The sequence below is a fragment of the Talaromyces proteolyticus genome (assembly GCF_021365285.1).
Source record: "Talaromyces proteolyticus strain PMI_201 chromosome Unknown BGW36scaffold_10, whole genome shotgun sequence".
Classification (NCBI taxonomy): domain Eukaryota; kingdom Fungi; phylum Ascomycota; class Eurotiomycetes; order Eurotiales; family Trichocomaceae; genus Talaromyces; species Talaromyces proteolyticus.
In genome coordinates this window covers 793,931-807,237 of record NW_025764286.1, presented here as the reverse complement: position 1 = coordinate 807,237, position 13,307 = coordinate 793,931, and the positions used below count along the sequence as shown (strand labels likewise).

The 13,307-nt window shown below is 46.3% G+C and overlaps 5 protein-coding genes across 5 annotated transcripts; 2 read left to right on the top strand and 3 right to left on the bottom strand.

Annotated features, from left to right (window-relative positions):
* Positions 1–1,072: 1,072 nt before the first annotated feature.
* Positions 1,073–2,925, bottom strand: BGW36DRAFT_302621 (KRI1-like family C-terminal-domain-containing protein; the record flags this gene model as incomplete). Its single annotated transcript, XM_046211808.1, has 2 exons — positions 1,073–2,721; positions 2,775–2,925. The coding sequence occupies 2 exons, from the start codon at positions 2,923–2,925 to the stop codon at positions 1,073–1,075; spliced, it is 1,800 nt and encodes a 599-aa protein (XP_046068743.1).
* A 1,127-nt stretch (positions 2,926–4,052) lies between these two features.
* On the top strand, positions 4,053–8,410 carry BGW36DRAFT_301656 (putative transcription factor SipA3; the record flags this gene model as incomplete). The annotated part of the gene is made up of 5 exons (XM_046211708.1): positions 4,053–4,108; positions 4,165–6,986; positions 7,045–7,131; positions 7,189–7,410; positions 7,467–8,410. The coding sequence occupies 5 exons, from the start codon at positions 4,053–4,055 to the stop codon at positions 8,408–8,410; spliced, it is 4,131 nt and encodes a 1,376-aa protein (XP_046068742.1).
* Positions 8,411–8,634: 224 nt separating this feature from the next.
* On the bottom strand, positions 8,635–9,273 carry BGW36DRAFT_256837 (uncharacterized protein; the record flags this gene model as incomplete). The annotated part of the gene is made up of 1 exon (XM_046210031.1): positions 8,635–9,273. A coding segment is annotated over one exon (639 nt), but the record flags the coding sequence as incomplete, so codon positions are not given.
* Positions 9,274–9,507: 234 nt separating this feature from the next.
* BGW36DRAFT_346921 (UDP-Glc/Gal endoplasmic reticulum nucleotide sugar transporter) lies at positions 9,508–11,169 on the top strand. Its single transcript, XM_046213229.1, has 2 exons — positions 9,508–9,974; positions 10,027–11,169. The coding sequence occupies exons 1-2, from the start codon at positions 9,739–9,741 to the stop codon at positions 11,099–11,101; spliced, it is 1,311 nt and encodes a 436-aa protein (XP_046068740.1). The 5' UTR covers positions 9,508–9,738; the 3' UTR covers positions 11,102–11,169.
* Positions 11,164–12,490, bottom strand: BGW36DRAFT_385372 (uncharacterized protein). Its single transcript, XM_046216900.1, has one exon. The coding sequence runs from the start codon at positions 12,224–12,226 to the stop codon at positions 11,201–11,203; it is 1,026 nt and encodes a 341-aa protein (XP_046068739.1). The 5' UTR covers positions 12,227–12,490; the 3' UTR covers positions 11,164–11,200.
* Between the last annotated feature and the right edge of the window lie 817 nt (positions 12,491–13,307).

The window sequence follows — 13,307 nt, the reverse complement described above, 5'->3', positions numbered from 1 at the left end:
TTGGTTGGTTTTCAGGTCTATGGAGTGCAGGGGTTGGTGCTTTATTGTTTGTTCTGAAGTGTGAGAGATACGGGATTGGAAGTCACATTTTCGTCCAGTAGATAGGCAGGGTGAACATGATGGTAGTCTTTCGTCGCACTTTTTATGCCTGATTCTGTAGATTGTAAGCAATAGGATAGGTAGGGTTCATAATCCGATGGGTCTGTTGAGCTAAGGAACAACGCCCATAGCCATTCTACACTCTCAACTAAGGTTGTAGAGGGTTTAGAATAAGGAGTACATAGACACATACTTGCATGTCAGGCAGCCCGTCTTGACTTTTCGAACTCCCCTAGCTCCCTTGCGGGATTTCTTGGTGTTTGTGTCATCACTATGCATTGTGGTCTACTGATTCCTACTTGGCACTGTCGTGGCAGATAGATAACTCAATCTCTACTCTCAAAAACCATTTAAGACTAATTCAGAGGAGAAACTGTTATACGTAGCAGAGGTTTAGAGTTGGAGTGGGGTTGCAGTTTGAGCCTGGATTGGTTGCGGCGTAACTTTATTCGAGCTAAACCATAAACAGCCACCAACCAGGTGCTAGCTTGCAATTAATGTCCTGTCGTGGAAGTAAGACAAGAGAAGATGAGGAACTTTGGTAAATAGCTAGCTATTCACCTTGGTTTCGCGGAATTTGATCCTTTAGTCGCCGCCTCGCCGTCATTGTTCCCACGCGGCTAAATTCTGGGAAAACCTCGGCACTAGTATTGAACATCTGAATACATGGTCCATTTACTTTGATCTTCCGGAAATCGTTATCCCGATATGCCGCCGTGCCGGTTGTCCGATACCGAAACATTCAATCACATGTTATGTATCTATGCTAGGATTTTAGGGGAAGAACTTGAATTGAAGTGTTCACATAGAAGGATGTAGTTTCAAAATAATACGATGTAATTTTGAATATGTAATCCCACAGTGGAATGGTAAAATACATTTGGTTCATCAATGCTATTAGCTGAGGCCTACCAAGCAGGGTATAAGCATGTCGATGCAGTTAAAAGAACAAAACAATCAAGTACTCGTGGCTTTAATGCTTCCTTGACCTCTTACGCTTTTTCCCAGAGCTTCCTTCTCGGATATCAACTTCCATCTCGTCGCCCTTGTCACCACCGTGGACATGCTTCTGTCCATCAGGGGTTCCGGAATCCTGCACAAGCTCGAATTTAGGCCCCTCCTCATCCCCAAAGGTATCTTTGCGCCATTGACGAAGTCGTGACTTCTTGCCCATCTTTTTCTGATCGCGGCGTTTTCTCTCTGGATCTCTAAATGCAGCGAGCTTCTTCAACCCGACGAATTGGTTCAGTTGGGTGTCGTCTGCCATGAGGATATCTCGAGCAGTCAAGCCAAAGCTTTGAGGAGATGTTTCTCGGTACCGGAAGTGTGAAGAATTCTTCTTGGTGGCGCCAGGGAGCAGATTCGGTGCAAGTTCCAAATTCCGTTCGACTGCTTCTTCGATACGACGACGTTCTTTCCGCGCCGAGCGCCTCTTCTCGTGCTTTTCTTGCGTATGACTCTTCTTTTTCTTCTTCGTAGCTCCATCTTCCTCGTCTTCTTCCCCGTCAACATCATCGGCCGCGTCTTCGTCAGTTAGATCAACGCCTGGCTCGGCCTCGTCATCGAAATCAGGAACGAGGTCCTTGATGTCAATGTCATCATCCCAAGTAGGCTTTTTGGGACGTCGATTCTTCTTGCTTCCAGGCTCGCCGCCATCGTTAATTCCATCCTCTTCGGCAGCGTAGTATTCCTCGCCGAAACGCTTCGCCATCTCTTTTTCCCAGTCTCCATCGTCCCAGTTTCCATCAAGAAACTGGGCCCATTCTTCCTCCGTAAAATCAGCGGCTGTGAGTCCCGCGGCTTTTTTGATTTTTTCTACTTTCTCTTCGAGTTCTTCCATTTTCAGTCTGCGAAGCCGGCTCTTCTCGGTTTCTCTCTCGCGCTTCTCCCCTTCCTTCTTCTGCCGCTCTGCTTCTCTCTTCTTCTTTCGTCCGCTTTCGCCTTCTCTACGAACAGAAAGCTGGTTCGCAGTGTCACGAGCGTGCGTCTGAATGTGTTCGTTCATTTTATTGGGATCCTCGAACCGGAAATTGTATGCTTCTTCCCAATCATCGGCTTTATTTTCTTGATCCTCATCGTCAGATTCAAACGGCAGGAATTTAGTCGACTTGGTAGGTATCCACGCTCTCGAGGTCATAAAGTCTGAAAGAAACCTCTCTGGATCTTGATCTGCTTTGTCAACATCCAGCTGACCTTTGGTCTTCGTCTCGGGCTCGGGCTTTGATTTTGCGACAAGGAAATCATCCTCTTCATCGTCACCCACATCAGCAGCGGCGTGCATTTCCCGAATAACGCTATTCTTGAGTTCCGCTTGTTCCTGTGCAAAGGTCTTTGGGGTCTCTTCATCCTCAGCGTTTGCCTCGCCGTTCAACAAATTCTGTCGATGATAATCGCGGAGGTACATAGGCTTTTCCTTTTTCGATTGATTCCCAGCTGTTTCGTCCTGCGTGAATTCCGAATAAAAATTGACATTTTTGTCATAGAGCCTTGGGTCCTTGGACTTGATCGCGCTCAGAGTCGCTTGAATTTCAGAATCGAGAGCCTCCGTAGCGAGTTCGCCGTCTTCATCTTCATCCTCTTCTTCAGAATCGTCCTCTTCGTTAGTCGCAAATTTCCGTTGCACTTTCATCTGGTTAGTATAAAGAGACATGCGAGTCAATAATTACGTGACATACACTCCGCCCGTTCCTTTCTTTTCTGGTTGTGTTCATATTTCCGAGCGAATTCCTTGTTGATTTTGAATCCGGAGACCCCATTGTTATCTCCATCACTCTCAGACTCGTTGTCCTCGAAAAATTTCCGGGTCCTTTTTGATGGTGGCTCCATTTTCGATATTAAGCAAATAAAAAAGTCAATGACTTGCAATTAGCTCAACGAACAAAAATGTTTGTCTTGGACAACGACAAGGAAAAGAAAAAATAATTTCCTCTCGTACTAGCAGCAACGGGCGGCAGAAAATCTCTACACCGCCCAGTTATCGTTCTGCCCCACAGCTAGCCTAGAATTTCTCTTAATAGTTAAATGATTATCGAAAATGATATTTCCTTTTTGAATAATATTAAAACACTTGTTCGAGTTGATGCACATGTCAATCGATTTTTCCAGCCATACGGTGAATGCTAGAACCCCCCCTGCACTGACAATATCACCATTGATTTAAGTAACTATCTTGAAATAGTCTTGAAACATTTTTAAAAATATAATTAATCTTTAGGGATCCCCTCATCTCATTCAACATATTAGTTGATTTCTACTCTTACATCTGCTTGATGGGATTAACTGTCCCTACCTTTAGCGTGAAAGCCTTGCAGCGCCTTGACTTGCACTGCCTTTTTAGTTTCGTCGAGGCGTTGTCAACCAGGACCAAGACTAACTAAGCTAGTTAACTTTAGTAACTGGTCACTAAGTAAGCGAAAGGGCTGACTGAATTTGGCTCCATAAACCTCAATTAATGTTATTAATCTCAACCGTGACATACTTCTTTCAGTTCATAATCCACGCCATATATAGTCCAGTCAGCTTGACTGCAACTTCGAAGTTTCTATACTCCTGAGGTTAAGGGTAGAGCATAGAGACGACATTGTTGAAGTTTTAACACATGAATATTAGCGATTTTCTCGCTTCTATTTGATGAATCTAATAGTAAATACATTCAAAACACACTATTTTAACGAATTACCCTGTAGAGCATTAATTGATACAGAGTGTTAGCCGCCCGTTGCAGCCTTAAGGCTAAGGCTGTTACCCCGGAAGATCCACCAGTTTATTATTAGCGTCATGACTTCGCGGTTCGACAACCCAGCCTCTGCATCGTTGGTCATAATCACGATATCTCACCATTTCCCTTCTTATTCCTCTGTACATTATTTTTGATCCTTTCTGCGATATATAATATCTACGGCAGCAATACTTGGACTCTACTCCGGACGTTTATGGCGGTGCATCTTCTCTAAATGGCATCTCCTCAGCCGCCCTCCGTTCCCTCAGTCGGCAAGCTCGTCAGCGTGGTGTACAGAACCCCATTGACTACCAGAATCCTCTCGTGATCGCTAACAACATAACCAGGCCGGTCGGACTAAAAGAGGCTGCCCTCGACTCCCCAACATTCCGTTCGACGACCGCGCATTTCGCCGATCAGCTCGAATTCATAGAGAGATGGCTCGATGGCTATGCTAGGGCGGCAACCAAGCTCGCGTCCGAGCTAACAGCCTTCGAGCAGGCACTAGGCTTCTTCTTTTCTTATACAACCAGCCCAATTAACGTCTCCGAAGCGATTCTCGATCATGACTATACCGTGCTGGGGCTAAAGCGACATGGGGATTGTATGAAGGATATGTGGGGAGCGTTGGCGGGAACGCTGAAAAAGCTAGACCGTCTGGTTGCAGACCCAATACGAGCCTTTATCCAAGGAGATTTACGTGCTTTCAAAGAGACGAGACGCGTATTGGAAAATACTCAGAAACATTATGACCATCTTCTGGCGAGGTACGCAGGGCAAGGTAAATCCAAGGAGCCGTCGTCTCTAAGAGAAGATGCTTTTCAATTACATGAAGCACGGAAAGCCTACCTGAAAGCCTCTATGGACTTTTGTACCCAAGCTCCTCAGATTCGAAATACTCTCGACAAACTACTGATAACGACGTCCTTTGACCAATGGCGAGAGATCAAGGTTACTTACGATAAGAATGCCTCATCATTTTTGAAATGCGGCCAGGAGATGGATCGAATTAAAGGATGGGTACATGAGATGGAGAACAGCGAGAGGTATTCTCTCAAAGAGCTACTGCTTGCTCGCAAGCAGATTGAGGAGGCTGCCGAGATGGCTGCCAGGCCATCTCGTGAGCTGGATGATTATTCCATCTCCACTGTTCCCTACCTTGGCCAGGCTATTTCAGTGAAGACGAAGAATGATAAGCCTTTCAAACCCGAGAAGCAAGGATGGGTCTATCTCAGAACAACCACTGGAAAGCCGTCAAGAACCGTGTGGCTTCGCCGGTGGGCTTTTCTGAAAAACGGAATATTTGGTTGTCTAGTACAGAGCTCGAGAACTGGCGGCGTTGAAGAGACCGAACGAATTGGAGTTTTGCTTTGTAATATTCGACCTGCATTCCAAGAAGAGCGTCGGTTCTGTTTTGAGGTCAAGACCAAGAAGAACACTATTATGATGCAAGCTGATGATCAACAAGATCTTCTTGACTGGATTGGCGCTTTTGAAGCGGCAAAACAGAAAGCGTTGGAAAATCCTGCCAGCTCAGTGTCTGGAAAACTAGGTGTTCAAGATCCTGCCTTCTCCATCTCTGCACCCCCAGCTCCCGAATTTGCCTCTGAAAGCACTGAATTTTTGACATCAAATGCTGGCGATGATCCGTCATTAGACCGTACAAATACATTGCCTATTCCCGAGAGGGACACGTTGGTATTCAGACCTAGCGGCGATTTTGGCAGCAGGCGGTTGCCTGGAGCGGAAGGAGATTCTGGCAATGGAAGGGATCATACATCACGAATCATCCAAAAACTAGATATTCACCGAAAGTCAACCGCTCCTGGCCAACAATCTCCTGCACTGGTGCCCAGTAACAGTGGAATTGCAGGGCTTATCTCAGCCAGTCACAACGTACTCCCTGTTAGCCCAGCTATGATACCGAAGAGCTCGGAAGACGCCGATCCTAGTAAAGCTCTCGATGACCCAGCAGCTACTCTCGCACCTACCACCTTAGCAACCCCTCCAGCTCCGACTAGCATGAGCAAAGTGGCCGTTCTTGTCAGTAATGAGCGAGGAATCGGTGTTGGGCTGGCGGACTCCACAGGCGGGATGCCCAGTGGTATGATGGCAAACCTTTGGGGTAGTGCTAATTGGGGATTCGTAAATACTTTCAAACGCGAAGGTATTCGACTCCGAGACAAGAAGTCTTCAGATGATGACAGTGTGTCCCCCATCTCGAAACCCCCAAACACTGACACGAAAGGCACCGGATCGATGTCGCCTGGCGGAACATTGACTACACAAGCCTCAAGGCATAGACAAACAGTCAGTCTTGATGGCGATGCAATTAAGCTACAAAGATCGGTCCTTGGCGTTACCCATGAATATCCGAGCTACTACCCACCTCGCTTGCGCATCCAAGATGCTCAGTTCCGCCTTCTATTCCCTAATGTGAAGAAAGAGGAAAGTCTTGTTATGGTTTTTAGGGCGACATGGAATCCAAATGATCACCAAGAATTTCCAGGGCGTGCCTTTGTGACTACGCAGAACATCTATTTTTACAGTCACCATTTTGGTCTCGTGTTAACCACAAGCACGCCGTTCAGTATCATTTCAGAAGTTACGGCTGCTACTGGACGAGACTGTGACTTTCTATTCCTTCATATCGTACCATATCCTGGGGATGAATCGCCTAGTCGTGTTGCTGTAAAAACATTTTTGGAACCATTGCGACTGTTGCAAAGACGACTGAATTACATGATCAAGGTAGCCACGTCTGACGAGCCTATTGATTTAGAAGCTGTATACAAAGCTTTGCTCAAGATGGAATCGGATTCTATAACGAGATCAGCTAGCGTGGACAGCTGGGAGGATATCTCTTTGGATATTTCACAGGATGGCAAATCCAATGGTGGAGCAAGTGGGACTGGGAAGAAACCCAAAGATTTTAGAGTCCCAATTTACGTGGAGAAAGATTTGAGCATGGAAATTAACAGAAATGGCCAAGGAAGGGATATCCAGAAATTCAAGCTACCGAACCAACCGGTACAATATGTTCCACGAGGAAATCTTCATGTGGGTGCCGAAAAGGTTTATGATGTCAGCCCCAAGGCACTGTTCCATGTTCTCTTCGGCGATAAGAGCGTTCTGTGGCCGCTACTTTTACATGAGAGATTGGCTCAAGGTTTGCTCCCCTGGTTAGAAACTATGATTAGATCAAAATTTACTAACCGGACAATTAGGCATCAAGCAGGGACCGTGGAAGACATTGGACTCGGGTCATATGAGACGAGACTTCGAATATTCGATTGAACGGACTGATGTGCTTGGTAAGATATTTCCTCGCTAAGTATTTCTAGGATTTTGCGGGCTAATTGTTGTTTCAGGACAAGTGCACAACACCAAAGTCTCAGATTACCAAATCATAGACGTTCTCAACGACCATCTCTGCTATGTTGTCACAGATAAACGTACACCATGGCATCTTCCCTTCCGACGGAATTTTAGGCTCGTGAGCAAAATTGTGATTACTTACGTATCCAAGTCGAAGAGCAAATTGGCTGTCTACAATCAAGTTGAGTGGCTTTGGTCGCCTTTCCTTTTGAAAAGTGAGTCATGTGGTTTGATTTGCCTGCATATAGTAGAATTCTAATAAACGAATTAGGAGTGATCGATCGACAGGCAATGAATGATCTCGAACAGGACTCATTAGATCTGCTCGATCTCATCAGCGATCAAGTCCGAAAACTCGGTTCTCGAAGCAGAACAAAAAGAGCCATTACAATCTTCGGCCTGATTGGGAATGAGACGAATATATTCCAGTTTTCTTCTGCTGAGAAAGCAGCGCTTCTACAAGAACGCCGCTCGAGGAAGCAACGGTCTTTGATGTGGTTATTGCTAGACTCTACAGGCTCTCTGCTAGAAAGCGCCGTCTCTTCCCTAATGATCTGGTCCTTCGCGCTGATTCGCTGGTTTTGGAAAACTTGCAGTGCCAATCGCTTGATCCTCGCATTGCTCTTTTCAAGTGTGCTGCTTAACGGCTTCTACTCTTCCCGCGACACCTATGACTGGTGGCACGAGCGCAATGCTGCAAAATTCCTCTCGCGTCTCGGAATTAATACCAACAATATCATGAGCAAGGCGATATTTGTCAACGATCTCGACCAAGCAGTGCTAGACAGTGGGTCTGTGTGGCAGCCCGACAATTCTAGCCACTGTTTCTCAACTTTCCACGAGCAGATACTACTAGATAGCAATTCAGCTCTCATGCTAGGTGCTACCTCTGACGATATCCTCGAGCGAAGCTCTAGTCGGCGCGTTCAACGTACTCGCCAACGTCTGGGTGTATATCGTCATGACCTCCTCGTGGCCATGCGGGTGCTTAACAGCATCGAGAAGGAAGTATTAAAGAGCGAATGGGAGCGATGGCTCGACGAAGAGACAGAACGCTGTGAACAAGTGGCAACATTGCTGCATAACGACGCAGGTGATTTCAATTTGAACGAGAGTGCCTTTGCCGGTCGAGAGGAGGACGTGAAGCAGTGGTATGAAGAGTATTGTACCAGCTGCCAGGAGGAGCGTCATAAACGGAGTTCACGACAGGCTTGAAGAATCGGAAGAACCGACGTTTGAGCGGTTCTATCCATTATTTCTTAGCATGTTTTGATTCTTCTTATACCCATTTGCTGTAATCTTTGAGATAATGTAGCAATAAATAGTCGATTTCAAGAAGTCTAGTAGCATGGAAAATTTTCCAGCCACGTACTCCTTCACTGACCTTTAATGCTGTGATTATCATTGCGAGTCGCTGTTCGGATTTCGAAGAATGCCCCTCAGTTCTGTCGAGGTTTCACATGACCCTCCTGGAAGATATAGTAGACGACCGTCCCATCTCCACCGACGAGCCTATCCACCATTGCGAACAACAATCTTTTCCCGCCCCATTCCTTCGATTTACCCGCCTGTTCCTTTCTCTCAAAATACTTCGCAAGTTTCGCCGCTTTCTTCTCTTCTTCTTCCGTTCGCTCCTTGTCGTCACTGCTTTTATTCAAGGGAGAACTATTATTCGGGCTTGGCTCTACGGCGGGCAGGGAATCAAAAACTGCTGCCAGTTTCCGCAATGTCCATGACTGTCCCTGTGTCGAAGAAAGAACAAACATCCGTTCTGCCGGGATGTCCTCCTCTCGAAGACCGAGCTCGAGTAGATATAACTGTTCGTCGGGATGTGTGTAGACGCGGTGCGGGGGAATGCCGGAAATCAAGGTCGAAGTAGGAAGCGTCGCAAGTTCATGGTCGTCGTGAACACCACTAATCCCACTAGTCCTCTCTGTCGCAGGATTGTGGATCTGGTTGGTTTGTAGCGAGGTCCAGAGATGCTGGTGCTGAAGATTGTGAAGCACCTGCGTGGTGAGGGCGGAGACAGGATCGGAGCTTGTTTGTGAGATGAGCGTAGTCAGAGCAGAGAGGGGGGGCGGCGTCGTCATTTTTGTGGTTGATGTTGCAGTCATTTGACACGATTTCCCTGTCCGAAGAAAAAATTACACCTGACTCGGTTGCAGACGCTGTTTCGCAAAGGCCAAACTATTATTGTAGACACGAAAATTGGCGGAGTTAAGATTTTATATTTAGCTGTGGGGGCATGATCGCCCTAGCACCAACTCAGGTAGTGCTACTGTAGTAGGGCATGCGGCGACATGGCTTATTTGCCTGTACTGAACACATGGCATTTGCTCCCTCTTCTTTATTTTTCTTGTGCGCACCGTGTCCTTTGGGTTCTTTCATACACGGGATAATTTTGTCCTTTTTTAACTTTTGTTCAATGTTTTTTTCTGTCTTGTGTTATTTCGCATCACTCTACCCACGGAACTAGCTCGTGTACCTTTGCGCGCGCTTCACTTCTCGATTGTCGATCTCGAATACAGACCACTACTCGCAAGATGGCGCGCACTAAGCAAAGAACGCCTTTACAACGAGCACCCTCGTCCGATATCATGCAAGCGCCTCCGGATCTACCTGAGCCTATAATCAAGGACCAGAATGGCCACGCAACACCAGCCAAGGCTGTTGCGAATGGTAGTGCGCACGCAAAGACCAGCGGTGGTGCGCCTGCCACGGAGAGTGAGCCGGGGTTGATGCAGCTAGCCGTCTGTGTTGGCGGAATATATGCTTCATTGTATGCCAATATTGAGCATATCTCACAGTTCGCCGCTAACATTAACTCACAGTCTCTTATGGGGCCTTCTCCAAGAAGCCATCACAACAACACCCTATCCCTCCCGCGAAATTACTGTCATTGACCCCAACCCTCCCACCGAGCGATTCACCTTCTCCATTGTCCTCAACACAATTCAGTCGTGCTTTGCAGCATTCAGTGGCTTTCTGTACCTCTACTTTTCCACCCCTAAAAACCAAAAGGTGCCGTCCGTTTTCCCGAATCGCCAAATCCTCTTTCCCTTGATCCTCGTGGCTATATCGTCCTCTTTGGCCTCGCCTTTTGGCTATGCGGGCCTCAACCACATTGACTATTTGACATTCATCTTGGCCAAGTCGTGCAAATTGGTTCCCGTGATGCTTCTCCACTTGACTATCTTCCGCAAGCGATACCCATTGTACAAGTACGTGGTCGTTATGCTGGTCACGCTCGGGGTTGCAACATTCACCCTATACCACCCGGGAACGAGCAAAAAGATGGCTTTGTCGACACATAGCGGCCAGACGACATACGGGCTATTCCTTCTCTTCATCAACCTGCTTCTTGACGGCCTCACCAACGCTACCCAAGATCACATCTTTGCATCGCCGAATCTTTATACGCGATACACTGGACCCCAAATGATGGTTGCGCAGAATGTCCTTGCCACTGTTCTCACTACCTCATACCTGCTTCTTGCCCCGTACCTTTCAGCAGACAATGCTATTGCATCCGCACTTCCCCTGCAAATCCCTCCTTCAGCGGGCCTGGAATTGTCTTCTGCGATTTCATTCCTGCAGCGTCACCCGCAGACTCTCAAACATGTGCTCGGGTTCTCTGTATGCGGTGCGGTTGGTCAGGTCTTCATCTACTACACGCTCTCCAAGTTTTCGTCCCTTCTTCTTGTCACCGTGACGGTCACGAGGAAGATGCTAAGCATGATTATTAGCGTGTTTTGGTTTGGGCATTCGTTGTCAAGTGGGCAATGGTTAGGAGTTGGCCTTGTTTTTGGCGGCGTTGGTGCTGAGGGTTATGTGCAACGACAGGAAAAGAAAACCAGGGAGCGAGCAAAGGCCGAAGCGGCTGCTAACGGCAAGAAGAAACTGTAATGTGCTATCTTGTATGTATAGACTATATATTCATAGATTTAGATCAATTGTATTTTATTGTATTTCAAGATCTTCTGTTATATTCGACAGCTAGCAAATCTAGTCTGATAATAGCAATGGTGGTGGGTTTGGCAGAGTAAGTCTTATACCGGATTCTGACTTCCGTTCCACCTGGATACTTCGTTTCCTCTTCATAGCTGCGGGCTCTTTAGGAAGAGTTTGTAGTTGGTTGGGGACATGATGCGGCTCTCCAGTTGACAAGCCAGGCATTGGATTGTAAGGATTTGACGAATGCGATGCTCTCTTCTTATGTCTCAAAGTGCTATCATTTTCTGGCGCCTCTTCCTTGATATTCAGAACATGTCCACCGTTCTGCCGAATATGAGAGTTGGATATAGACAGAGGAACCCTGAAGTCATTCATTACCAAACCATCTCCATCTCCCTGCCTCGCCCTCTCCCCCTCCCCTCCCCCATCATCAAACCTACTCGGAGAAACCACTTTCTCCAACTCCATAACCCTATCATCTAACGCCATCGAGAAATCGTCCACACTAACAATCTTTTCCCGCACCCGCTGATGATGATCCACCAAACTCTCAATCCTGTCTTCTACATCTGCGAACTGGCGCGGAATATCTTTCTCAATGACCCGGAAAAACGCATGCATTGCTTCACGTAGCGTCCTGATATCTTCTTGTCGTGAATGCCGCTCTCGACGCAGCTCTTTCTCCCATTGTTTCCTGTCATTTGCGTGTTCGGATTCTAGATGCTGGATTCTATGCACGAGAGTTGCGTGGGAGGGAGAGGTGCATAATGGGTCTATAGAAGTAGGGATAGTATTCGCCGCTACTGGCGGTGGAGGCATATGTCCATCATCATCTTGATGCGAATGGTAAGATGCTTGGTGGCCGCAAGAGCAGTATGCACCAGGTAGCGCGGCATTTCTTGCGAAGCCCGGACAGTTACATCGTTGATCAGCAGCGCTTTTGTGTGAGATTATGAACATGCAGAGTCCGGACGGTATTATCTCTTGCACGGGTGATCGTGGGGTTATTTCGCTTGCATGTTCCTGGTTGTTGAGGCTGTTCGGAAGCAACTCCGAAGCAATAGGGTCTGGGGTCATGAGAAGAAGCTCGGTCTTCAAATGTTGAAATGTCGAGGTGAGGATTATTAGATATTATCCGAGGATCATCATGTAGATGAAGACAGTCGAGAGTGTTAGCGAGTAATTGTTCGAGTCAACGCCGTAACTAGTGTTCTCCAGTATAGAAGCCGCCGGTACTGTGCTCCAATTTATGAAAACATATTAACCCTGCCAACAGCAGCAAATGGATGCTGAGTTTGGAGCCGATCTGCCGAATATATACTGTTTAACCATTTATCAAATATGGGGAAGAATCCATGACCAATAAATACTTGGGCAGGACTGATCCACGCCGAGTGTGGGATGTAATCAGCATCGCGTGGGGTGACATCAAAAATTGAAGGGCTTCTGCCAAACTTTAAACCACATATACCCTAAATGGCGCGGCGCAACTCTTATTTAGTAAGAATTATGTGGTTCTTTAGTTGCATATTTTTCCGATAGCTTCTCACTCAAATGCGGATCCTGTTGAAATGGGGGTATCTGTAATAACGAGTTAGGGTTTTGTGAATGTGTCGAATATCTACCCCCATTCTATAATTGTCGATAAGGCCGCATGGGGGTTGCACGTGGGGTACAACACCTAAAATCTAATACCAATAAATTATATATTTTATTTTATTTTGAATATATATATGTAAATATTGAGATGTTTGTTCCACGGTGGTCTGGCTTGGTAGAAATGCCGCACTGTGTAGTAGGATGATCAAAATTGGTAGCACCACAAAAGTATAGAAGCTCTCCCTATATCAATTCTAATAATATTTTAAGCTTTCGCATTATTTCAAGACAACATCCAGTTGACAGGTTGACAGGTTGATGTACTGGTAAAGCTGACTGTTATACTTTTCGATTGCATAACAGGCTTAAGTACACTAATTCCTAGATTTATTTCTACCAAATTATTAAGTTTAATGAAATTAATTAAAACAACCAAAAGGTTTGTGAATTAAAATCTACCTTTTTAAATTCTGTCTACTATTGTCACATGTATAACATCTGAATTATCCTATAAACTTTGTCCCTTGAATAGTTACGTCGAGTGATTGACATATCCGTT

What these genes read in the sequence shown, in the direction of transcription:
- BGW36DRAFT_346921 (XM_046213229.1), top strand. Translation starts at nt 9,739, where the DNA reads ATGGCGCGCACTAAGCAAAGAACGCCTTTACAACGAGCACCCTCGTCC. An exon ending in GGCGGAATATATGCTTCATT is followed by an intron (nt 9,975 to 10,026) that starts GTATGCCAATAT and finishes ATTAACTCACAG; the next exon opens with TCTCTTATGGGGCCTTCTCC.
- BGW36DRAFT_385372 (XM_046216900.1), bottom strand. Translation starts at nt 12,226, where the DNA reads ATGACCCCAGACCCTATTGCTTCGGAGTTGCTTCCGAACAGCCTCAAC.